The 26,232-nt window shown below is 43.5% G+C and overlaps 1 protein-coding gene across 4 annotated transcripts in view; it reads right to left on the minus strand.

Annotated features, from left to right (window-relative positions):
* Positions 1-26,232, minus strand: part of COL18A1 (collagen type XVIII alpha 1 chain) — a 155,658-nt gene that overhangs the window by 81,446 nt on the left and 47,980 nt on the right. Inside the window, exon 1 of one of the 4 annotated variants that reach the window (XM_081837093.1) lies at positions 1,307-2,974. The exons of 1 other annotated variant lie outside the window; for it this stretch is intronic. In XM_081837093.1, the coding sequence (XP_081693219.1) occupies positions 1,307-2,837 (1,531 nt within the window). In that variant the 5' untranslated portion in view covers positions 2,838-2,974. Of the gene's footprint in view, positions 1-1,306; positions 2,975-26,232 lie in introns of those variants that run through there. 2 more of the 4 variants (XM_081837095.1, XM_081837094.1) reach the window with 2 other exon arrangements.

Raw genomic sequence — 26,232 nt, forward strand, 5'->3', positions numbered from 1 at the left:
AGAAATATGCATGTCTTGTAGGAACTTGCTTTCTAGAACGCTACAGTTAGGGCACATGGTAGAGAGAATGGGGAATTCCAAGATACGGGAAATGTGGAAACGCCCAATGCCAGGTAGTTAAGCAAAGAACAAGTTTTTAAGAGATAAAGAACCTGGTAAAAGGGCATTACATTGCATAGCTTAAAATGTAAATGTGCTGGATATGAAGATGTGGGGGAGATAACCTAAGTTGTATTTCTCTCCAAATGTCACACTAAAAATTTAGATCACTTAGGATACAATACAGGGCACACACAACACTAATAATTAGGTATTTGACTCGTAAGAGTTTCCTATCATATTCCTACTCCCATGCATTTTTAAGCACCAATAGATGTTATTAATCACCACATATGTCACTGCGGGATTACATGCATTCTTAAAATATGAAGGGGCTTCACTTGAAAGATTTTTGTTAAATGAAGCAACCAAGGAAATTTTTATTAATTACAGCCCACTGGTTTCATTCACTTCAGATGAGTGAAAATCTATCTCTCTTTCTCTCTTTCTCTCCACACACACACACACACACACACACACACTATTAAGGTGACAATTATATGCATGCCCTCAATCAACTTATCTCTCATCCAGTTCCCATTAATTTTTCACTGTAGTGTTCAAGTTTCCCAAATGTTAAAAAGATTAGAATCTTAAGCAGCCATCCCCAACCTGGTCCTTTCCAGCTGTTTTTGTCTACAACTGCTGTCATCCCTGACCATTGGGCATACTGGCTGGGGCTGTCCAAAACATCTGGAACACACCAGGGTGAGGAAGGCTGATCGAAAGCAATGGTAGCCAACAATTTGGGCAAGTTTGTCACAAGTCAAACACACCGTATACGTATCTCTACTGTACATTCAGTACATATATAGCCTCCCGTGTGTTGGTGGTGGCTTTCCCTGTGGTCTACAATGTAAATACATGGGCTACAGCCAAGTCCATGGGCTCTCCTGCTCTTTCACAGAGTTCCACAATACTTTCCCTTTGCCACTAGTGGTATCCATTCCACAGATTGGCAGCTAATGCTATAATGTATGGCTCAGGACAATGCTCAGCACCAGGACGTTCATCCTTCTTGTCAGTGAAAGAGAAATAGACACCTCCTTCATGCCCTTTCCTGAAAGATGGAGAAGTGTGATTTGTGTTATAAAGCTGCAAAGTGGCTGTTTTTAATACCAGAATCCATCACAGAATTAGCTTACCTGATTGTAGAGAGAGAAGGAGAAAGAGTTGGTAAGAGATATTATTGCCCCTGCCACATTACCTGCTGAAACATTAACAAACACACATGAATATACACCATCCTCTACTGGGAGAGAGTCACATGATATCGGAAGATGCCCCTCTTTCAAATGAATCCAACACAGATCTTTCAGGGCCTCACAAAATCCCCGGCATGGTGGAGGTGTTATTGGAAGAGAAGCACTACACCCAGGTACCAGCAGCAAGCAGAAAAACCACTCCAAGTAGCGGTGACACCGAGTTTTAAGAAGCCCCTCCCACTCATGCAAAGCAGCCCGAATTTCCTCCTCACTGCCATGATGCAAATAATTCGGCACTCGGAAACGCTTCATGCCCAGGTTGTTGCAATATGACAGATTGGTCGGTAAGGGCAAGCAGTGGCCAGCTGTTGGAGTCAATCCAGGAAAGAAGGAAGGAAGCCCTGTGCTACTATTGCTAAAATGTTGCATAGTGTAGGTTAGTAGAAACTCAGGAGAGTCAGAGTTATTGGCAGGGGGGAAATCCATAACATTAATTGCATTCGAATTAGAAACAGAATCACTAGAGCGGTTCTTATGTGCATCAGCTACGGCTATCCCAGAATGCTTAAGGAAGGGGTGGCTTTTAAGGCTGAGATGGGTTCTATTGCCATTAGAGACTGATTTGTCTGGATCTGCAACATAATTGAATAGCCGGTTGTCTAAAGCACCCACCACCTTGGATGGAATTCCAGCATGCATGCGGCTGCTATTAGCCTGAAGCTCCTGCAATCCCAAAGCATTTGCACTGGACAAAATTCCTTGTTTTTCTGCGAAAGCTCCCCAGGGTGCCCTTGTTCCTGGGGTGGTGGCACTTCCTTGCCCCGCATCTGTGGATTCTTGAAAAGCCAACCTGGTGCCACCAGCATGACCATCTGGTGAAAATGAGAAAGAAGCACTACCTGGGGGTGGAATCTCAGGCTTCTTTAAGAGGACTTTAGTCTTGTTCCAGAGAACAGCAGGCTTTGTAGTCACTGAGAGAACCAGCTCTGGCTGCCCAGCTTCCAGGGAGGTCTGTACATTGCCGGTAGAGTTGGCAGTAGCATTCTGGATGCTCACTGCCTCCGTCACAGGGATGGGAGATGCTGTCAGAAGATCAGCTGTTGCAGGTGCCTCGGTCCTCTCCGTCCCTGTGGTTGTCTTCTCGTCCCAGAGCTGAACCAAATTTCTGATTCCCTCAGCAACGTTTAATATTTCAGCCCCTACCCCTGCAATATTTCCTTCTCTGCTTTCCCGCTCAGAAGATGATGTAGCTGTAGGGATCGTTGTGGTTGCAGTCAAGTCCGGCCTCTTCAGGGTGAATATAGTCCACACTCTTCCCTTCTGCTGGGTAGTGCTTTCCAGGGGGGTGTTCAGGGTGGCAGCCTCAGGCGTGGCACGTTGCTGTGCCGTCTGCTCCTCAGTAGTACCAGCAGCTTCTGTGGGTGGGAGGGTTTCTTCCTTTGAACCCCCCCACAGCCAACTCCAGCCCTGTGCATTGGGTAAGCAACAGGTCAGCAACAGCAGAAGCCCAATGCTGAGCTCAGCTCGAGCCATTAAAATGTTGCTTGGAGGAGGAGATGTGCTGCGCTGCAGTGAGTGGTGAATGGAAGAATTCACATTGATCTGTGTCCTCTGGAGCTCCGGGGTGAGGAAGCATGCCGCTCTCTTCCAAGTAGATATAAAACTAGTGGAGGCGTGGTTAACAGAGCCCTCCCCTCCAGCAGCCTGCTTCCCATTAAATCAAAAACTAACTACAGCACAGCCGGCAAGGCTCTCAAAGGAAAAAGTGGCTCGAGCTACAAGCGTACTTGAAGATGCATTTGTTTCTATCCGATGCACAAGTACACACAAAAAGGCATACCTGGAAGCCAGCAATTCTGCTCGATTGCTTCACCATGTAAGCATTTTTCCTGTTTTCCCCCTGAAGCTCACAAAAGTATTTGGGCACGTTAAACTCCTCCCTGCCCCGAACTGATACTAAAAGGAGGCAGCGATGTTTCCCCTTCCTGGCTGATTACAGTTAATTTCCTTGACTTGAAATAATTAACATCAGCACTGAGAGTGCAGTGATATCTCTTCTTTAGAGATATCATTTCTATAAAGGAGGAGGAACACAGCAGGAAACTTGCAGGGGAGTAGATATGCTCCAGTCACACAAGGGGAAGGATTCCTGTCTAGTTAAACTGTTAACGTCAGCAGCTAAAGTTAAGCAGTTTTGAACCCAATTCATTTAACAGGAGAGTTAAATACTTGCTTATAACTCTGCCATTCAAATGGGCATGACTAAAAAGGTGTTTGTATTTGGCTTAATCATATCCATAGTTACTGTGACTCGGGGTGGGGGGAAGAAATGGGTTATCTACAAATCTGGGACATCCCTCCCCATACACATCATCACTGGCAACAGAATATGTATTAGGTATTCACACACCAAAAAAAATTAGGGTGTGAGTTAAGCCTTCCATATGCTCTCTTGAACCCTGTCCATTGCATCTTTTAAGATCTCACAGCTGGATCCAGTTAATGCCTCACTTATGGAAAGGGTGATGCCCACCACACTGAACCAAAAAAGGCTGTGCATCCACTCCTAAGAGGACCGCCCTGCACCCTGAGGTCTCAGAGAACTACGGCCCAGTCACAAATATTTCTTTCTTGGGCAAGGTGACAGAAAGTGTGGTGGCTAGCCAACTACAGGCATGTCTAGATGAAGCAGGTTATCTAGACCCATTTCAATCTCGTTGCAAACAGCTCTGAAACAGCCCCAGTCAGCCTTACAATATGACCTTTATTTGGAGAGAGGCATAGGGAGTGCTACCTGTTGATTCTGCTTGACTTCTTAGTAGTGTTTGACTTCTTAGACCATGGTATCCTGGAGCAGCTCTGTGAGGTGGGGAATGGGAGGCCTGTGTTACAGTAGCAGCACTTCTGCCTAGGGGACAACAACTAGAGAGAAGCATTGGAAGACTTCTGAATCATTGGGTTCATGCCTTTGGGTCACCGTATCTATATGAAACTGGTAGGAGGTGCCATCTGGGGACTTGGATGCAGTGTCATCAGTTTGCAGATGACACACAACTCTATCTCTCAATCCCAACTGAATAGGGAGGGGCTGTGCAAGTCTTGGGCCATTGTCTGGGCACATCCTGCCCAGGAACCTCTGGATAAGCAAGCAGCTGGTGCTGACATCTATAGAGCCAACAACAACGAAAAGGTCTTGCCTTTTCATCACAACTGGCAACACTGGGTGCCTAGCAGCAAGTTATGGTGATGGAGGAAGGACCTCATTTTATTTCATTTAACCTTTCCAACGCAATCAAATTCAAAGTATCCAGGTAGAAAATAAGTGGAAAAGCCTATGGCATTTTTTTTAACAAGCAAAGCTGGGATTGTGAGCAACATGTCTAAGCATAACATGCCCTGCCCAATCCAGTCCCTGGCAGATGTAGTGTGGGGTTCTTCTAAATTCACCCAAAGCACAGATTTGCACTAGTTCACTCCAACTCAGCATCATAATCTGTATGTGTCCCCACAAGTTATTACCCTCGGGTTGAAAAGATGGGAAGTGAAATCTTCCTGCAGAATAGAATAACCAATGCTACCAGATACGTTCCACTGGGAGCCTCCCCTGAACAAAATAGCTGATATTAACATCAGATTAACATAACCTGATCATCAGAAATAGACTATTTTTTTCCTGCAGTACTACTGCATGTTTTGCTACAGGCTCCTGGTTCAATCCACAATAGTCCTCAACCTTTTCAGACCAGAAAATACATTTGGGCACCCACTTTTTATTTATCATTTATTTATTCCATAAAATTTATATACCGCTTGATTGTACAGAAAAACCTCAAAGCAGTTTACAAAAACATGAAGCAATAGCATTATTTTTTTGAAGCTTGGAGTTTTATTAGAATAGGGAATATTCCAGATAATCACATTTAATGAAAGAGCATATTCAAAAGTCAGGTGATTAACCAGTTTTCTTATTACATTTGTAGTCATTTCATGACTTTGATGGAGACTTGGCATACATGATTTATTCCTGTCACATGCGAATGTAGATTTCCATGCATGAGTCTGAATACAATAACTGACCATAACTCTCTCACACACCATCTACTAAATGGGCAGTAATGCTGTACATTTTCCTGTGAAATTAGAAGAAAATGTGAATGTTAACACAATGCGGGGCACAAAGTGTTAGTAGCTCTACAAGCAAATATTAACTGTGTGCAACCTTCTTTCAGCTACTGAGGGGATGACTGGTAAACAACTCATGCCAGGCACACCAGGCAGCTAAGTGAGTCACTTGCCCCTAAATCCAGTCCTGACTCTATCACTCCCATTCTTCCTCATCTGTATAGGCTTCCCATTGTTCTCCAGAACTAAATCTATGCACTGATTTACATCCCCAAATGTCTGCGCCCTGTGCATTTTTACGAGTGCTTTCTCACATAGGCTCCTTCCTATCCCTTAAGATCTATCTTTGGTCAGCAGTCCCTTGTTTACTGAAGAATGGAACAAGGCCTTTTACATGGTGGCACCTGTATTTTTGGAACCTGCATCTCAAGGACCCCAGTCTCTGGGGTCTTTCTGCTGGCAGGCGTGTTTGGAAAGAAAAATGGAACATGATCTGGATGGGTCTTAATTTATAAAGTCTGCTGTTTGTATTTAGACTGAATCTCTGTTTCTATGCAAGTTTTCAATTTTGGTTTTGATACTATTTTTACTTTTGCAGTCACGCTTTTTTTTTGTAGAAATAATTTTTCAATTGGTTGCAGACCTATGAAAAGTTTATTTAATTATGCTTCTATTTAGAGCGCACATATTTTACAATACAATTAGCTAATACAATTTAAAGAATAATCCTCACTCTCAGATCTATCTACTGGAGGGGATTACAGTGAGCAGAGGTGTCTTTCCACCAATGAAGAGCAGCTCACCTTTTTTGGGGGGGGGAATATCCACTGCTGAGGCCTCTGATATGGTCACCGAAAGCTCCATGGGCATAGCCAGGATTTGGCCCTGAAGCAGGGCAGGGCAGAGGCAGCATTGGATATGCTGGATCCAAAGCACTATATTCTCTCAAGAGACTCTGGGATAGAACCCATAAATCTTTACAGCCCATAACTGGTATGGATAACACACACACACATTTCAAGGTGGGTAGAAATTTTTAATGCCAGAGCAAAAAGAAAGAACCATGGTGCCCACAACTTGTAGGACTTTGGAAGTGGAAAACTATTCCCCCCTTTGCACCATCCCACTTAGGATTGCTATGTCCAGCTGTAGTCCTATGCAGGCTTACTTGGGAGTAAGTCTTGCTGAACTCATTGGGACATACTTCTGAGTAAACATACACAGGATTGTGCTGCTAGGCAGATGTGATCTCTGATGTGCTTGCTCCTGAATTATCATCTTCCTGCTGTCAGAATGATCCAATGTAAGTCAACATTCCATTGTTCATCCAACGGTTTGATAGCTCAGGCTCAAAATCTTGGCAGAAGCAGAATAGCCTAAAGTTCCTTTTGCACTGAAGCAACTCAAAAGTCACCAACAGACGGCATGCACTCAAACAGGCACACAAATTATCACTTTTATTCCTTCATTCCTTATACCTCCGCCAAGGATTTCTTCAAATTTGGCGGCCCAAATATATTAAGCATATATAGTTCACATGATTTATGCTAGATGCAGATCTTGTTTTTTCCTTCCTTCAATCATTTGTGGAAACCCATCATGAACTTCCAGCTCTGCTGCAGGCACTAACTCATGCTGTTCTTCTACATGATACATTTTCAAGGAATAAAATAAATTTAAAAAGAAAAGTCAAGGCTTCACCTTTCAATGAACTTTTGGGGTGTAGCTCAGAATTAAATCTCTCACACATTACCTCAGCTTTCCACTGCTTTGTAAGTGCAGGGTCAGAAGGCACTTCTGCAATCTCCTGTATCTCACAGAACATAATAGCATCCCACCTATGTCTGGGTATTTGAGGGAGAGCCTGCCAAAACCCTAAACACGCTGGATTTCCAATTTATTCGTGTCAAGATCCTCCCAAGATAAAACAAAACAAATGTTTACATACCCCTAGGAACAACTGTTCTCTACCCCAGTTATATTTCCTTTAATCTGTTATTGACCCCATAATTGAATAAACCTATTATCTGTAAATCTCATTAAAGGATTATGACAACTGGGCTGTCCATATTCAAAAGGCATGTTCCTTGGCAAAAAGAAAGAACCTATTAAAAAAAATGCTAAGGCTGGAGACAGATAAAAGAGCGTTTGGGTTCCCCCGCCCCGCCCAACATTGTTGAAGAAAGTCTGAAAGAGGGATAGGTTCTTACGGAATGTCTACTGCGGGTGGTCATGTATACTACCTTACAGAGGCCAGGGCTCTGTTTGAGAGCTATCAGATGACATGCCTCTATTTGAAAAGGCTGCCTGGTCCAGGACAAGTTTAAAAGAATCCTATGCAGGGACAGCTAGCAGGCGCCTTGGAGTGGTCAATCAACAGTTAACACTTCGGAAAGTAGATGGAGCAAACATACAGGTTAAGGTAAAGGTAAAGGGGTCCCTGACCATTAGGTCCAGTCGTGACTGACTCTGGGGTTGTGGCGCTCATCTCGCTTTATTGGCCGAAGGAGCCGGCATACAGCTTCCGGGTCATGTGGCCAGCATGACTAAGCTGCTTCTGGTGAACCAGAGCAGCGCACGGAAACGCCGTTTACCTTCCCACCGTAGCGGTACATATTTATCTACTTGCATTTTAACATGCTTTCGAACTGCTAGGTTGGCAGGAGCAGGGACCGAGCAACAGGAGCTCACCCCATCACAGGGATTCGAACCGCCGACCTTCTGATCGGCAAGTCCTAGGCTCTGTGGTTTAACCCACAGCACCACCCGCGTCCCAAACACACCGGTTACCTGGGCACAATCTTCCCTACTAGGGTGAGATGAGGAACCTGTAGACCACCAGGTACTGTTGAGCTTGTTTGCTTGTTTGTTTGTTTGTTTGTTTGTTTGTTTGTATGCCGCCCTTCATCTGAAGGTGACGGGGCAGTTCACAACATAAAAACTACACCTCCCATCACACCTGGTCATTGGTCATACTGCTTGGGCTGATGGGAGCCGGAGTTCAACAACATCTGGAGGGCCCCTGGTTCCCCAGCTCTCATTTAAATTATTGTAATTATTTCTAAATTTGCATCTTATGTATATAACTCAGCAAATCTGTGTCCTCTTTTGCCCTCTTAGCGGCCACCGTATGTACACCTGAATATGGCCCTACAGCACTAACTCCAAGTTGGAGTTAGATTATATGCAAGAAAAGAACTTGGAGAGACTTATCCTTTGGCTTGCAACAAAATAATTTAATTTTACGGAACTTTGGCAAACGCTTCCCCTTATTCTAGTTTTGCCTTCGCTCCGACACCGAACACCTCATCACCTATCTTGCAAGCAGCAGAATACAGCAATTTCGTGTCTACATCTACACATGGAACTTAGCATTTCAGATTTCAACAGTATGTTGGAACAAAGTGGCTTCTGTTTTTCATGTGTATAACATGCCCATTATATAGGGGGATGCCCTTGCCATGAGTCAGCTAATTCTAACTCCTCTCCACAATCATGAATAGCTTTGGAAGACTGGGGAGTGGGGGAATGGGCTGGGGGAATGTTAACAGAGAATCGTTAACATAAAGTTTCCTTTTCTCCCTGAGCATTTTGCCTAATGTATTTTAAAATCTGGTTCCACCTCTCACTGTATGTTTTCAGGATATTGTGCACGTGCAGAGCTGACCCTTCTTCTAGCTCAGATGTTCTCTTTTCAACCAGCTCTATGAAAATGAAAAAATCATTTCGTTATTTTACGCAGAGTTCTACTGTTTAGAAGACCAACCAATGGTCACTTTTTCTCATGGGCTACACCTACTACAACTATTAACATTAGTTTGGTCATATGTCCTTTATGCCGGATAGCCCAGTGTACAAACAAGTTAAACCAGAAAAGAGCAGGGCCCAGTGAATAGTATGAGAATAAGCAAACACTGTAGTTTTATTGAAACTCAGTGGCTGTACACCTGATCAGCAATCTTGACAGAACACGATGGGAAGTTCTGTATAAGAGTAATACTGGAATAGCTCAGTTGGTAGAGCATAAGACTCTTAATCTCAGGGCTGTGGGTTTGATCCCCATGTTTGGCAAAAGATCCCTGCATTGCAGGGGGTTGGACTGGATGGCCCTCGTGGCCCCTTCCAACTCTCCAATGCAGTGATTCTATAATAAATGAAATAAACATTAAAAAGCAGAAAGGTGTGATTCAGCTAGTACACATAGGATCTATAGTGCAAACCTACGCAAGTTCACTGAATTAAGCCATCATTATTTCCCAATATGTATGTTCAGGACTGGAGTTGGGCAGCGCAATCCTATGTGCGTGCAGAACTAAGTTCCACAGAGTTCAGTGATGCATGGGACCATTCAGTGTCACTGAAATCAGTGATCCTAAACTTACTTAACATTTGGCATCTGTCTATCTCAAGAAACAGTGGAGTGTGCCTCCGGGTGTGAAGTTAAACTGTTGTGTTAGCAGCACTGAAGTGACCATCCAACTGTCTTAGGGACCCAACTCGGATTTGTGTAGGATTTATTCCTTAGCTTTTTCTTCTCCTGAAGATATCCTGCAAGGCAGCAGAGGTTTAGGATCAGAGTTTTCCTTCTCCTAGATGGGCTACCTTTCGAGGTTGACGAGCTCCACCTGCACCTCACTTCCCTCTACATCACATGCACAAACCACATTCTTGACTGTTGCACCCACTACTGGTCTCATCCACTCAAATCTGCCGGAGTCTGTCTTCTCACCCAGGGGAAGTCCCTAACTCACCAAGGGTTTGAAACACATCAACTACCTTCATCTGGTGTAGCTGGCCAGTCAAAGGCATTCCCAGTGTTTGGCCGTTGTCACATGGTGACAGCTTCTAGGAGCCACAGGTGAGAGCTGAGTGCAGGGTGGAGACCAAAGGTGGACAAACTACCCCAGAAGGAGCATGCTGTGTCCCTCACTAGAGATACTACCCCTCCCCTAACACCCCATACACCTCACTTACTTAACTACTCCAACTACATTGTAATGAGCTTTCTCTTCTAAACTCTGGAACTAGTGGGGTTTTTTTTTTAAGGGGGCCTCATCAATGGTCATATGATAAACTTATTTTGGCAAGATTTCTGTACAGATGAACAATTTCCACACTGGAAATCATAATGCAAAATTACAGCAAAATACTTGAAGTTTGTCACAGTCCTCAGAAGAGAGGTGTTTCCAAAGTTCAAGGTGAAAGAAGAACTTTTAATGTTCTACACAAAGGACACCTTATGCAGCATTACCATTTGTTGTACAAACCTGTAATCATGGAAGGTAACAGCTTGAAGAATCCAGGTATACATGTATTTACATGACTGCTTTCTGATTTAAAATGTAGTCAACCTGTTTTCGTTTTTTATGTGCTGATGCAGAATTCCACAGGTGACTGCAAACGTCTAAGACTACTCAAGCATGACTCTTTCCCCATTATTCCAGGCAAGAATGTTTTATTTTCACTACATTGTATTATTAAACATACAGAAAAGGCTGTGTATACTTATAATACTATATTGTAAGACTATGGGCAGGGCTCTGCTGTCTTTTCATTTTATGTGCAATAATCACACATGGAATTAATTCCATGCTATAAGGAAGCTCAACTGCTCAGTGTCTATTTTATTACAGTGTTAAGGACAATAGGCTGAATGGCAAGCTCTTTATTATCCACCCCACCCCTCCTCTTCTTCTTTTCTGTATATTTAGAAGTAACTGGAGATGAATGCATATTTCTGGTCCATTTAAGTGAGAGTGGAGAACTGGGTGAAGGGTGAATGGGGAAAGCATCTAAATTCGTTCATATGGCACGGAATGTTCTCCCATTGTTTTAATATTATTATTATTATTAAAATCTTAAAATTAAACACAATAAAATCAAACTCCAATTTAGGATTTGTTTATGCAGCTAAGAGATAATTCCAAGGTTGACGCAAGTTTTCTTTTTTGTAAGTGAAAGAAAGGACTAAGATAACAATGTTATCCTTTGAATACTGGAATTTTTACTCCCTAGGGAGCCATGCAGCACAATCCTATGCAGTGAGGCTTCCTCCCAAAGGAAGAACCTAGGCAGCTTCCTTATAACAATTCAGACCATTTCTCATCTATCTCAGTGTCACCTACACTATCTAGGGTTTCAGGCACGAAGCTTTCCCAGCACTGCCTGGAGACACCAGAGACTGAACATGGGACCTTTCGGATGCAATGCATACCCTCTACCACTGATCTGTGGTCTCTCCCCAGGTAAATGTGGCTCAGATGGCAGCCGAAATCATCAATGCTATCAATCAGTATCTAAAGAACTACATGGAAAATATGTACATTTGCACTCCAGGTGCCATGAATGTAATGATATTAGTGGCTAGTGGGGTGGTGTAATTGACCTGGCTTCCTAACCAATACCAATACAATTTATTACTACTGGGTCGTATTTTGCTGATCAGAAGGTCAGCGGTTCGAATCCCTGCAACGGGGTGAGCTCCTGCCAACCTAGCAGTTCGAAAGCATATCAAAGTGCAAGTAGATAAATAGGTACCGCTCCGGCGGGAAGGTAAACAGCGTTTCCGTGAGCTGCTCTGGTTCGCCAGAAGCGGCTTAGTCATGCTGGCCACATGACCCGGAAGCTGTATGCCGGCTCCCTCGGCCAGTAAAGCAAGATGAACGCCACAACCCCAGAGTCGTCTGCAACTGAACCTAATGGTCAGGGGTCCCTTTACCTTTAGAATCTACCTATAGAGGTATAGATGGCTTTGGGACAGCTGAACTATATCTCCAATTGCACAATCTTCATTGCCAGTTTCCTGCCTCAATATGCCCCATATCTGCCCATTTCTATGCTACTGACCAATACCAAGATGAAGGTTTACCAGTGTTGAGCACACTGCTTTATGGAACTGAGTTGTGGGCAGCTTACACTCTCCATATGCCTTCCATATGCACTGCATCAGGAAGATTCTGGGCATCACGTGGCAGCACAGAGTCTCAACAAAGATGTGCTCCCCCAAGCCCACATTCCTAGCACGTTCACACTTCTGTCTCTGCGATGTCTGCACTGGCTTGGTCATGTCCACAGAATGGAAGATGGCAGGATCCCCAAGAATGTGCTCTTCGGGGAGCTGGCCTCAGGCACTGGCCTGTTGGCAGAGCAACTCTGCGTTACAAAGATGTCTGCTAACGTGATGTTAAGGCTGGCAACATTGACCTCGCCATATGGGAATCCCTTGCAAACGATAACAGTGCCTGAAGACAGACAGAAAGGCCATGTATCCACAGAAGTGACCAGAGGAGGAATGACCACTGGGAGAAGCGCGGGGGGGGGGACACACACACCACGGTGCATCTGTAGAAGCAAAACTAGGTGCCTTCATCTGCCCACCTGCAATAAAACATGCCTCTCCCGTATTGGTCTCTCCAGCTATAGCTGTAACTCTCCAACAGTTTTAGTTTACCCCTGAAGGTGCATTCTTCCATTGTCTCCCAAGACAGACAGATGCCAGCAACCGTCAGGATTAGTCAGGTTTTAAACTAACAACCTTCTGGTCTACAGGCTGGTAGTGAACTACTTTTGGGGAGGAAAAGAAAAGGCAATGGTCCATTTTAGGGCAGGTATGGAAAACTGTGTATCACCTATGTAATATTCAGATATTAGCTCTGTTTACTAGACCAATTGTGGGGGTTTGGGAAGAAAGACAATGAATGCAAGTAAGAGTGGGAGCAGGATCATGCTGGCAGGCCCCAGATCTCTGTGGATTCCTTGGTTTTTCCTACTAGAACTATAAAACTATGTCTGGATAACTGATCCACAAGCTCCCTCTTTCTATAAAAACAGCAGTGTTCTTTTGGAAGGGTATGCTAAACCTAGCAAAATATCACTCTCCAGTATTCCAGCAAAAAGTATGAAATCTGAATATTTCATGTATATATTCACTTGTAGAAACATTTGAATGTGTTTCCAGAATGCTAGTAGCATTTAACATTTCCAGAATGCTAACAACATTTAACACAACATGCTTATGCTTCTTCTTTGGCGATCACTTGTAGCCAAGTAAGGTTGTCTTCCATAAACACTGTTTGAATAATGATCCATAGGTGACTGTGGAGGCCAAATCTGGATCCACACGTCCTACCACAGTGGGGACATTGGTTTCCGGGCGGGAGTTTATCATGGTGTGGATTAGCCATCTATGCCTTCCTCTTAGCACATTTCTCCCTTGCGTCCTGAATTCGAGTGTCTTCAAAGCCAATGACACCTTTGGTAAAGGCTGTTCTCCAATTGGCGCGCTCACAGGCAAATGTTTCCCAGTTGTTGGTGTTTATACTACATTTTTTAAAGATTTGCCTTGAGACAGTCTTTAAACCTCTTTTGTTGACCACCAGCATTACGCTTTCCATTTTAAAGTATGGAATAGAGTAGTTGCTTTGGAAGACGATAATCAAGCATTCGCACAACATGACCAGTCCAACAAAGTTGATGTTGAAGAATCATTGCTTCAACACTGGTGATCCTTGCTTCTTCCAGTACACTGGTATTACTTCGCCTGTCTTCCCAAGTGATGTGTAAAAAATTTCGGCGACACCGTTGATGGAATCTTTCGAGGAGTTGGAGATGGCGTTTATAAGTGGTCCATGTTTCATAAGCATACAGTAAGGTTGGTAGCACAATAGCTTTGTAAACAAGCATTTTGGTTTCCCTGTAAATGTCCCGGTCCTCAAACACTCTGCACTTCAATTGGGAGAAAGCTGCACTCGCAGAACTCAGGTGATGCTGGATTTCGGCATCAGTGTCGGCCCTTGTGGAAAGATAGCTGCCCAGGTAGGAGAAGTGATCAACATTTTCCAATGTTACACTATTGAGTTGGATTTGTGGCGCTGCAGAGGGGTTATTTCGCAACTGACGGCTTGCGTAACTCACAACAGAAAAGCACCAGTCCCACCACTGCTACTTTTTTGTTTTGTCAAAGGTCTTCCTAAGGGAAAGTAGGGGTGAATAGAAAGAGAAGGAGGGAGAGGAGACAGATGGACCTATATGGTAACAACAACAACAAACAACAACACATGGGCCCCAAAGGTGGGTCCCAAGTTTGAGAACTTAATCACTTAACTAATGGATTTTTGTCATACTAATGGATTTTTACCTCTCAAAGACCCAGCACAAATGGAACTCCCTCTTTCTGCTGGCTGTTTTCCCAGACTTCACAATATCTCCCCTCATGTCTTATCCTTGGCAGTTGTCACTGACAACATCCACCTCTCCACTCTGCTCCATTTTCTGAAAACAAGGACTAGTGAAACAATCCTTCCAACTGTGAGGCTCCTTTCAGTCCCAGAGATAAAAAGACACCCCCCATAAGAACACATTCTTCTCCAAATAACTGTTTCCCCCATATTCCTCTTGTTTTCTATGGACCCTGACCTGGCAAATCTCTTAATGCATTTACATGACCTTTTATAGCCATGTCCTAGAGAATGTGAAGCCTGCCTTCAACAGAACATCACTGAAAGTGCAATTAATTGCTTCCTGTCTGGAGATGCATTAAGAAGCTATTGTATTTCAGATTTCAGGACCAGTTTCCATAAGAAAGGAAACGCACCGAAATCAGACCCACTAGGGAGCAGATAACATGGCAACAGAAGATTCTCTATTGCTCACTGGGAATCTGCCAGAAACCTGTTTTCTTTTCTGCACATACCACTCCCCACTTCTTTACACACACACAACTAAGTTGAGATGGGCAGTTCCACTATGGGCATATACCCTGGAAAGACCCATCACTACCTCCAGTAAGAGTCAAATTAAACATAACGCAGGATATCTGTGAATACAATCTCCAAGTGAGAATTTGGATCAGACATACCCCTCAATCATCCCAATTGGACCAGGACATCCCAAAATTACAGAAGAAATCCTAGTTTCTGATTGGATCATGGGATGTCCTGTTTTGACTCCCACAAGAGCATGGTCCCCAAAGATGCATGTTTTGGGGGACCACACTCTTGCACGAGTTAGTTACACACGCGGGAGTGGAGCCCAGAGAGACGTGTGTCCCGATTTTCTTCAGCGACAGCATGGAGGGTATGAATCAGACAGCGGTATTGAGGAATAGTAGCACTTAGCTAATAGTTCCTCCCTGCATGGTTTGCCCAATTAAACTCATAACCCTTTTCCTTCATAAATCATCCATGAGTAACATATGGGTACCTATATGCTTTGTCCATAGGGTGTGGTTTTAATTGGGAAACGGCTGTCCTAATCATAAAAAGTACTTGAAGGAATGCAGAAGAAAAGGCCTTCCTACATATCAAGAGTTGTCAAGCCAACAATTCATTGCAATGTAAGTTCTATCAAAAGATTTTGGCAAGATATATAAACTATTGCAATATAGTAGATTCTGTTATACCTGTTATATGTAAATAATCATTTGAAAATGCATCAGCCAAAGCTATAATTACTTCAGGGGAGGGGGGGGGCAGGCAGAAGATAGGGAAAGCCTACTATTTTCCTAAAGCCAGGAATAGAGGTTATTTTAATAAATCTACTTATTTGTTTAAGGGATGCGGGTGGCGCTGTGGGTTAAACCACAGAGCCTAGGACTTGCCTATCAGAAGGTCGGCGGTTTGAATCCCCGCGATGGGGTGAGCTCCCGTTGCTCGGTCCCTGCTCCTATCAACCTAGCAGTTCGAAAGCACGTCAAAGTGCAAGTAGATAAATAGATACCACTCTGGTGGGAAGGTAAACGGCATTTCCGTGTGCTGCTCTGGTTCGCCAGAAGCGGCTTTGTCATGCTGGCCACATGACCCAGAAGCTGTACGCCAGCTCCCTCCGCCAATAAAGCGAGATGAGCGCCACAACCCCAGAGTCGTCCACGACTGGACCTAATGGTCAGGGGTCCCTTTACCTTTACCTTTACCTTTTTTATTTTTTTAGCTGTAGCCATTACAAAAGATAAAATACATAAAACAGAATAAAATATATTACACAATTAAAATAATTATTACAACCAGACATTTTGTCAAATAAGAGTTTACTCCCCTGAGTATTTTATCATCCTCACAAACATTTCTCCTCAAAACTGCCACTGTAAAAGCAATGCAGGCCTCTTTTTCAGAGGTGTAAGGGGACCTGTCCCCTAATAAAAAGTTAATCAAGTACACAATCAGTCTCTCTATTGGGAGATTTAAATCTGTGAACAAGAGTTATTCTTAAGTCCTTGTAACTTAGACAAACCACTAAGTAGTGAGGCATATAACCTCCACATGGGCAAACTCTCTTCAGAGGGGATCCAGTGACAGTGTCCTTCAACTATGGCAGTGCATAAACTGAAGTCACAGAACTGCAAAGCCTTTTTATCATTTCATATTTATGATGCTGGTTACATAGGGAGTGGGGGTAAGGAGTCTGAATGGGTAGTTTGGCATACAATAGCACATTTAGACAGACAGGCAGAAGTGTGATCAGCACAAAAATCATGCTTTAAAATGTGAGATTCCATGTGGTGAGATGCCACCTCAAAGCCTTACAAACTCAGAATGTCCACCAAAGAATTGCCATACTTATCAACAGCTTGTAGCATTTCCTGATTCCAAGATGAGGTCACTCTAATGTTAAGATTCAGCATCTTCTTGAAAGCAGAAGGTAATAAATGGGCCCCATTCCCTTTTTAGAATTTATACAATATCTAAGAGCAAGGATGTGCACTCTGGCCTTCATTAAACAAAGATCAGCTTCTAAGTGGAAAATGGAAGACTCAGCTCTCTTCTGGAGCTCTAAAATAGAACTAAGATATTTATTATGGGGCATTTCCAGATTCATTTTTTTGAAGGTCTCCATATTGTGTGCCTTTGGTTTCATAAATTTTGGGGGCTAGGAGAATCTACCTCCATTCCTCTAACAGAACACTGATAGAGTTCACTGTATTACTTATCACCGGAATAGTTTAAAATGGGGAGAATCTTAGTGACAACACTTATAAGAACAGTGTCTCCAAGTGTCCCTATTTTCCAGGGATGTCCCTGATTTAGAGAAGATGTCCCCATTTCTAATTTGATCCCAGAGTGTCTTGCTTTTCTTTAGCATGTCCCTATTTTCATTAGAGAAATGTTGGAGGGTATGGAGTTTTTCAACTCACAAGATGTCTGAAGGCAATCCTGTATAGGGAAGGTTTTTTTAATGTTTAATATTTTATTATATTTTTTTATATGTTGGAAGCTGCCCAGAGTGGCTGGGGCAACCCAGTAAGATGTGTGGAGTATAAATAGTAAAATTATCATTATGGAATGGGACATCCCTATTTTCATTGGATAAATGTTGGAGGGTGTGCAAGAAAGGTCTCTTTCACTAGACCTCTGACAAAGGCTTATGTATCTGTGGTCTTGCAATTATAAAATTGCTTCTTTGACCCCAAGACCTGCTTCCAAAGCTGTTGAATAGAGATGTTTCATCATCACACTTCTTCACTTTCATAAATTCTACACAATTAGGCCAGTGAGCTACAGCCTTTCCCACTTCCCTACTCTCACTGCAGAAAAATGGAATTCACAATGAAATCCAATAATGCACTAAATGAAACTTGACTCTTTTCAGTTTAAACCCAAGCTTAGAGTCATTTGAATTAAAGCAACCACCTCCTAGCCAAGAATATCACTTAAAGAAAACCTCCAAAAACTTAGATTAATACATAAGCTAGGGGAAGAGGGGCCAAGCAAGAAAAAAGGATGTGAACATTTAAGCTTGTAGTTTCTCAAGGTCAATCAAAGGCGTTAACAAGGAGGCCTTTCTTCAGGAAGAGCAGCCCAAATTGATTTCTCATGCTGGTGACTCAAAGGCCAAAGGGAGAGGGGCTGCTGTCTCAGTACTGCTGTACGGAAAATATTTTGAATCACTGTTGTACAGCTGGACTAGTTTATTTGCCTCTAATACAGAAAATTTTAAAAATCTCCATCTGTGCTAATTTCTTATTCCAAAATGTGAATGCGGAAGGAGTAGGCATATTCTGCTAGCTCTAACTAGCTTTGCTCTCGGAGTCTGTTCCGCTGTCAAACAGCTCTTACTGTCAGAAAGTTGTTCCTGATATTTAGTTGGAATCTCTTTTCTTGTAACTTGAATCCATTGGTTCGGGTACTAGTCTCCAGAGCAGGGGGAAAGCAAGCTTGCTCCATCCTCCATGAGTCCATTTTTGACAACAGATGCAGATCCACAGAGGGAGCACCCTGAGTTCAACTGGAGCATCCCCACCAGCAGATTTGGAATGGCACGTGCTTGTAATTCTTTGCCTGCATGCAAGACTGCCTGAATCAAGGCAGCAGCATCTGCAAATGCCTCCGGTGTGCAGGGAAGGGAGAAGAGAGAACCTCCTTGCCCTGCTGTTGGTCTCCAAATCCTTCCTTCCAACAACCAGCCCTGTTTCCTTCACCATACACTAACTAGCTTCATACCTCACCACAAAACACAACATAATTGCAGTTTTGACATTTGTTTTTGATGTCTTTCGCAGAGTAATCAATGCTCTGAATTAAAGCGCCACAAAGACACATGCTCAGTGGTGGCCACACGCACAGCCCTGCTTACAATATGCAAAAGTTACATAATCAAAACAGGCAAGAAAGACTTCATGAATTTCAGAGTGACTAAAAATTTACTATCTTCCTTTACCATTAGAGCTAAAGCTACCAGTGCAATCCTATACATGTGTACTGAGAATTAAAGCCCCACTGCATTCCATGGAAGACAGCTGCAAAAAACTGTGCACAGCACAGGACCACTGCTTAAATACTGCTATTAAAATGACACCGTCACATAACATTTGACTATATAAGAGAAATATATACAGAGGAATCAATGGGATACAAGGCTGTAAGTGAGAAGGGAGGTATAGCAGATGCCAGTGTACAAATCTGTGGAGCAGTTACATTTAAGATGCTGTGCACAGTTCTGGTCACCCCATGTTGAAAAACATTAAAAAGAACAGAAAAATGCAGCCAAAAGCAGCAAAGAGCTGGAGGACTTTGCCTATGAGCAAAGTCGAAAGCAGGGATAGGGCAGCTGTGGCCTTTCAGATGTTGGACTACAGTTCCCATCCTCCCTGACCACTAGCCAGGGTCCCATGGCTGAAGCTGATGTGTCACCACATGGTGATACAAGGACAGGGGTGAGCATATCTGTCCATTTTGGCTCCTCTCAGTTTCTCGTTTTTCCAATCTTAAATTAAGTTTACCTCACTTCCACATCAGTTTGTGATTTATTTATTTTTAAAGTCCTCCTAAGACACACATTTTCACAAGCAGTTTTGCCAAACATAATGCATTTTGTATGTTGTTGTCACCAACATGTGTGTTTTTATGTACACTTTCCACTAAAGTAGTACATATTGGGGGCGGGGGGGCGGATTGGAGAACTGCATTGCAAAATTCAAAAGAGTGCACACTTTGAGGGATAATTCCATTTGGGTTCATATATTGCTTCAGGAAGTGAGAATTGGGTAGGTTTACATTGAAGTACCAAGTGAACTGACTTTGCTTCCCCTACCATATTCACACGGCTCCCAAACCACAAGGTGAGCCACTACCACATCATGTGGCAACAGCCACAAGGGCTGTTCACAAGGGCGAAACACTTCCAGAGCCCTCTTCACTGAACTGCTTTCCTTTTGTTCTTTCAAATTCTCGATTGTTGTAATCCTAGCCACACGCTCACAGCCTGACATATTTGTTCTGCCGACCAAATGGCGAATGACGGTTCTCGCCTGTCTCAACGCTAATGGCAGTAGCTGTTATAAAAAGTGACAGTTTACAAACACCTTGTGCTCCCTTTTGCTACTGATCTCATGTTATGTTTTCTGAGTAATGGCTGCTTCCTAAGCAACAAAGCTGGTTTAATGGCCTTATCAGCCACAGTGCCATAGCAGATTCCGTGTGAGCATACCATGCATTCCTTTCCCATGTATATCAATTAAAATGTCTCACTGCATAGCCTGGCATGGATAAGGCAAAAGAACAGATTTCTACCAGTTGTCTTTTCACAATTTCAGCCGCACGTATACAATGCTGCAGTCAGAATGCATGTTGACTCTCTTCACAAAACAATGTTTACAGATAATTCCAAAACCTGTAGGAAAAAAATAAGGGCTGACCCCAAGTTTGACAAGGGGGGGGGGCAGCAAATGTGGAATGGTCGTGATTTTTAATTTGTTTTCACTTTGTGCATCACCAAAAACCTGTGGCTGATAAACGAAATGAATAATTATCTTGGTGGGTTCTGGCAGTGGCAACAGCAGGTGGTGCCAGCAGTTGCCACCATTTAACTTTCCTACAATGCCCACGAAATAGTGTCACCCCAGGGCATGTTGAGAAATTCAAATGGTGGCTCCCAGAGCAGACCTTTTAAGAGAAGAGGCCCCGGAAAGGCTACAGCACAGGACTCTGCATGGACATTAAGGCTCTGAACAGCTGCTAGGCCTGAAAATTCTCCACAGGATATAGCCACACCATCACAACCTTCTGCTGAAATCTGGCCTTACCAGAAGCTTTTCACGTGGCTGACTACCTGAACCATCTTCAGTACAGTCGTACCTCGGGTTACATACGCTTCAGGTTACATACACTTCAGGTTACAGACTCCGCTAACCCAGAAATAGTACCTTGGGTTAAGAACTTTGCTTCAGGATGAGAACAGAAATCGCGTGGCGGCAGCGCAGCAGCAGCAGCAGGAGGCCCCATTAGCTAAAGTGGTGCTTCAGGTTAAGAACAGTTTCAGGTTAAGAACAGACCTCTGGGATGGATTAAGTTCTTAACCAGAGCTACCACTGTACAAGCAACTTTAGGGGCACTGTTAGACAGAGGTTGGAGAACTCCCACCCTCCATTCCCCACAACCACCACCTTTCAGTTTGAAAGGTGAATTTCATTTGAAATTCAGTCATTGAATTGTTATTCAGGAGTACCTAGATCTCTGGCCAGTATACTTATTCTCCAAACAGACTGACCATTATAAGCCTAGCTCTATTGGAGCCTCACCTTTCCAACAGTACTATGATGGTTTCTAGGAGATGGTTATTTACCCTTTCCCCCTGCCTCTTTGAACTCAATGCATGCTGTGAATCCGCAGAGCCAAACCAGCTACAGTGGTACCTCAGGTTAGACACTTCAGGTTACAGACACTTCAGGTTACAGACGCTTCAGGTTACAGACTCCGCTAACCCAGAAACAGTACCTCAGGTTAAGAACTTTGCTTCAGGATGAAAACAGAAATCACACGACGGTGGCGCGGCGGCAGTGGGAGGCCCCATTAGCTAAAGTGGTACCTCAGGTTAAGAACAGCTTCAGGTTAAGAATGGACCTCCAGAACGAATTAAGTTCTTAACCCAGGGTACCACTGTATTCCTGTTACAGACATACTATACTAGTGCCTCGCTCCAGTTACACACAAGGAAATTTAACTGGATGGTGGTACACAACAACACAATTGCTTCTTCCATTTCCCAGGCATAATGATCCTCATCCCTGCTCTTGTGAGAAAAATGACTGGACAAAAAACCCTTGGAGTGCTTTATCACAGAGAACAATAAAATAGAGGAAGGACAAGAAGTCAAAATAAAAACCTCTTCAGCAACTTCCCTGGGCACAGTCTTTGCAAGAATAATCCCTTGTAAGTCTATAACTGAAATCATGTGCTCACACCAAAATCAATGGGCTGTGTCCTGGCACGGCAACAAATGTTCCGCTGCTATGTCTTGCAGAGACATGAGTAATGTGCTTCACTTGTTAAACCAGAGTATGGCATATATCCTGGGGAACAATGGATAAGACCTCCTATCGCTCTCCAAAAATCACTGGCACGCCTATTCTAAATACTTAGAAAGCTGCATAAGTGTGCTGAGTCTTCTGGCAGCCTGTCACCCTGCTGAAATTCAAAACTGGCCTAAGAACAATCCTGCTTCTCTTCATAACTCCACTCTCCCTATATTCATTTTGTATAAAGCACCTGTTAAAAGTAATTCCAGATGCAGGGCAGGGGGCAGGAAAGAAATTGGAAGGATATTTCACTTGCCTTTTAGCAAGAGAGGAAAGAGCAGTGAAAATCAATAGATTTTACTAGATGCGTGTATATCGGACAGGTACACATATCTGGTGGACAAGCGGTTCTTTTTGTCAATGGCTCTGAGGATGTTGGGTTTTTTAATCAAGTGAGATATAAATTTTATGAAATGAATAAAAACACCTTGCAGCTCAAGAAAACTTACAGGGCAGCCTATGTCATGGAAATATTTCTTTCTCTTTCTTTGTTTTGCCATGTAATTACAGGCACACCATCTTCCAGCTTCATAATTAACTAGAGTGCATGGCTTGATTACTGTACAGTGAGGAATGGGATATGTTGATGTTAACTGAAGGCTCTTAGATTTCATTACTCATATAATGATGTTGTGGTTCCCGGGGCTGAAGAGTAAAACCTGAGAATGTTCACACAGCAAATACATATGGTCTCAGCCATCAGATGGAGCCCAGGTGGTCTGCACCCCTACTTATCCACCATTCTTTAAAAGCATATTGTCCTTATATCCCTCCCTGTTTCAGTGACCCTGTCAACATGCTGCTATTAGGGGAATGTCAGTGAGCTGATTGTTGGATGTAGAGATGGCATGAGGAGGCTCATCCATGAAGCTCTCTGTGTGCAACCTTGAGCAAGTTCCCATTGCTGCCTTAGCCTGGCCTACATCCCAAAGTCATTTGTGAGGATGACATGAAATAGCTGCAGAGAACTTTGCATGCTACAGAAATGCTACATTATGATCACTATAACTATTTATTAAATGTGTTATTTGGCTTACACTGAAGAGTAATAAAATTACAGTGCAGTATACAGTGGTGCCTCGCAAGACGAAAAGAATCCGTTCCGCGAGTCTCTTCGTCTAGCGGTTTTTTCGTCTTGCGAAGCAAGCCCATTGATGGCTTAGCGGATTAGCGCTATTAGCGGTTTAGCGGCTTTTAGTGGCTTAGCGGCTTAGCGGATAAGCGGCTTAGAAAAAGGGGAGGAGGGGAAAAAACCCGCAGGAACTCGCAAGACATTTTCATCTTGCGAAGCAAGCCCATAGGAAATTCGTTTTGGCGAAGCACCTCCAAAACGGAAAACTCTTTCGTCTAGCGAGTTTTCCGTCTTGCGAGGCATTCGTCTTGCAGGGCACCACTGTAATTGCTTCAGAAACACATTTCATAATCAGAGCAGCCACTGGCTCCAGCTTCTTAGAGAAACAAACAAACAATTTTTTTTCTGTTTTGCGCTCTCCATCCCAAGGCCCTTTTCTACTGCTTACAGGCACTTATTAGAATCAAGAACACTCCATATTTGTTTTACACTACAGTGGCATCTCGGGTTACATATGCTTCAGGTTACAAACGCTTCGGGTTACAGACTCCGCTAACCCAGAAATAGTGCTTCAGGTTAAGAACTTTGCTTCAGGTTCAGAAATCGTGCTCCAGCAGCGCGGCAGCAGCGGGAGGCCCCATTAGCTAAAGTGGTGCTTCAGGTTAAGAACAGTTTCAGGTTAAGTACAGACCTCCAGAATGAATTAAGTACTTAACCCGAGGTACCACTGTATATTTCTTGCTTCAATATGTAAGGGCAAAAACTTCCCATGTGCTTTCCCTTACATGTGTTAAGGGAAGATGGGGCCACAGAGCTCTAGACTCTAGACAGCATCATTTAGCATCAAGCTTCAAAAGGCTATTTGGCCGCACTGCTGAGTTTTTGAACTGATGCAATACGCAACACCTGTATCTACAGAAATGATCAATCAACATGAAAACAATTCTCTCTCCTTCTGGAGTTTCTCCACATCAAACCAAACAAGCATTCGGTGCTCCATGCAGTTCACATCTGGTCACCTCATCCAGGAGGGTTTGTTGCTATTGCTGTTCCTGTGGTTTACTCTTCTGTATGTTTTATTGCCTCCAAGCCTGTTTATTTATCTAAACAAAAGCAACAAATACGTTGTTGTTCGTTTTGCCAACAAGCCTGAAATGGTAAGAGATTACCAGCAGCTGACGAAAGAGAAGCATTTCCTGTCTCTGGTCTGGGCCAAGGACTTACTTCCCAGGATCCAGCTTAAAAGCCTTGGTGGCCCCAGTCCACTGTTTAGCAATTAAGAGGGTGGAACGGAAAATCATTTTTATTGGCAGTCACAGCAGAGGACTAAAACAGAAAAGGACCACAGAAATCAAGTCTCAAGGCAAAATAAACTTTAACCGCATACAGGGCCACCAGCACACTCCTTGGAAAACAAGAGATGCTGAGAAATCCTCTCACCAAGTTAATATATAACACAGAAAATATATCTCAGAAAACTGGAAATCAGCACTCCATGGTCAGGTTACTGCTGTTAAATGTGTACCTACTGGAATGCGAAGGAGCAAAACCACCCACAGTCATTCCCCTAACAGCAGGGGCTGTCACAAAAACTGTGAAAGAGGGTCGTTAGCCCCATTTTCACAAAGCAAAAATAAACACATATTTAAATGCACACCATAAATTCCTTAAGGGCCATTTCAGTGTTGCCTAGGTAATCCAGGCTACCCGATAAAATCTCGATTCCTTGTCTTGCACTTCCCCATTTTGATGAGACACAAATATTGTATTGGGACATATCCCAAGCTTGCGATCTTTTTGCTAGTTCCAGGCTGTAGCTCAGTGCTAGAAGACATGTTTTGCATGCAGGTTCAATCTCTGGCATCTCCATGTAAGAAAGACTCCCTTTCTGAAACCCTGTAGAGCCACTGCCAGTCAGGGCAGGCAATACTGAGCTAGAGAGACCAATGGTTTGACTTGGCAGAGGTCTGCTTCCCATGTTGCCAAGCCTAGCACTGCCGACAAAGGAAGATGTACTCCTGGCAGAGTGTCATCTTACATTGTAGAACAGCTAATAAACAAGCACTGATCACACAAAGGATACCAGTGGCAACACATTTTCTTAACTCCCCTCCTCTCAGCACACTTTACTCCATTTCGATCAATGCACAATCCCAATATCATAACTTCACCATTCTTTCCCCCGCCCTTGAAGCACGACATGCTGCATAGCAGAGGTGGGGAACCTGTAGCCCACCATTTGTTCAGGGACTCAACAGCCAACCATCAAGGACTATGGAAGGTGAGTTCTTCTAATGACATCTGGAGTGCCAGTGTTTCTCCAGCCCAGCTTCATAGAAAGCCCTTGTACCTTTGAGTAGATGGCTACACACACCCTGTGTTCTCTGTGTGTTCGTGATGATAAAGGAACGGACATTTGATGTTGACGATCTACAGGGTTACTTGGAATTAAGTGTACAGCAGCAAGCAACTGATGCTGTCTCACCACAACACATCCATTCAGTTACTGATCACTGAGGTTATAAGGAAATCTTTAACTACAGTGGTGCCTCGCAAAACGAAATTAATCCGTTCCGTGAGGCTCTTCGTATAGCGGTTTTTTCGTCTTGGAAAGCAAGCCCATTGACAGCTTAGCGGATTAGCGCTATTAGCGGTTTAGCGGCTTTTAGCGGATCAGCTGATAAGCGGCTTATCAGCAGATCAGCTGATAAGCGGCTTAGCGGCTTAGGAAAAGGGGGGGGAAGGGGAAAAAACCCGCAGGAACTCCCAAGACATTTCGTCTTGCAAAGCAAGCCCATAGGGAAATTCGTTTTGCGAAGCGCCTCCAAAACGGAAAACCCTTTCGTCTAGCGGGTTTTCTGTCTTGCGAGGCGTTCGTCTTGCGGGGCACCACTGTATTGGATGAACAAACTAAGTAAAGGATTTTTTAAAGTAGGGAATTTTTATCT

Source organism: Podarcis erhardii, assembly GCF_964252035.2.
Source record: "Podarcis erhardii genome assembly, chromosome: 1".
In the NCBI taxonomy this organism is placed as follows: Eukaryota; Metazoa; Chordata; class Lepidosauria; order Squamata; family Lacertidae; genus Podarcis; species Podarcis erhardii.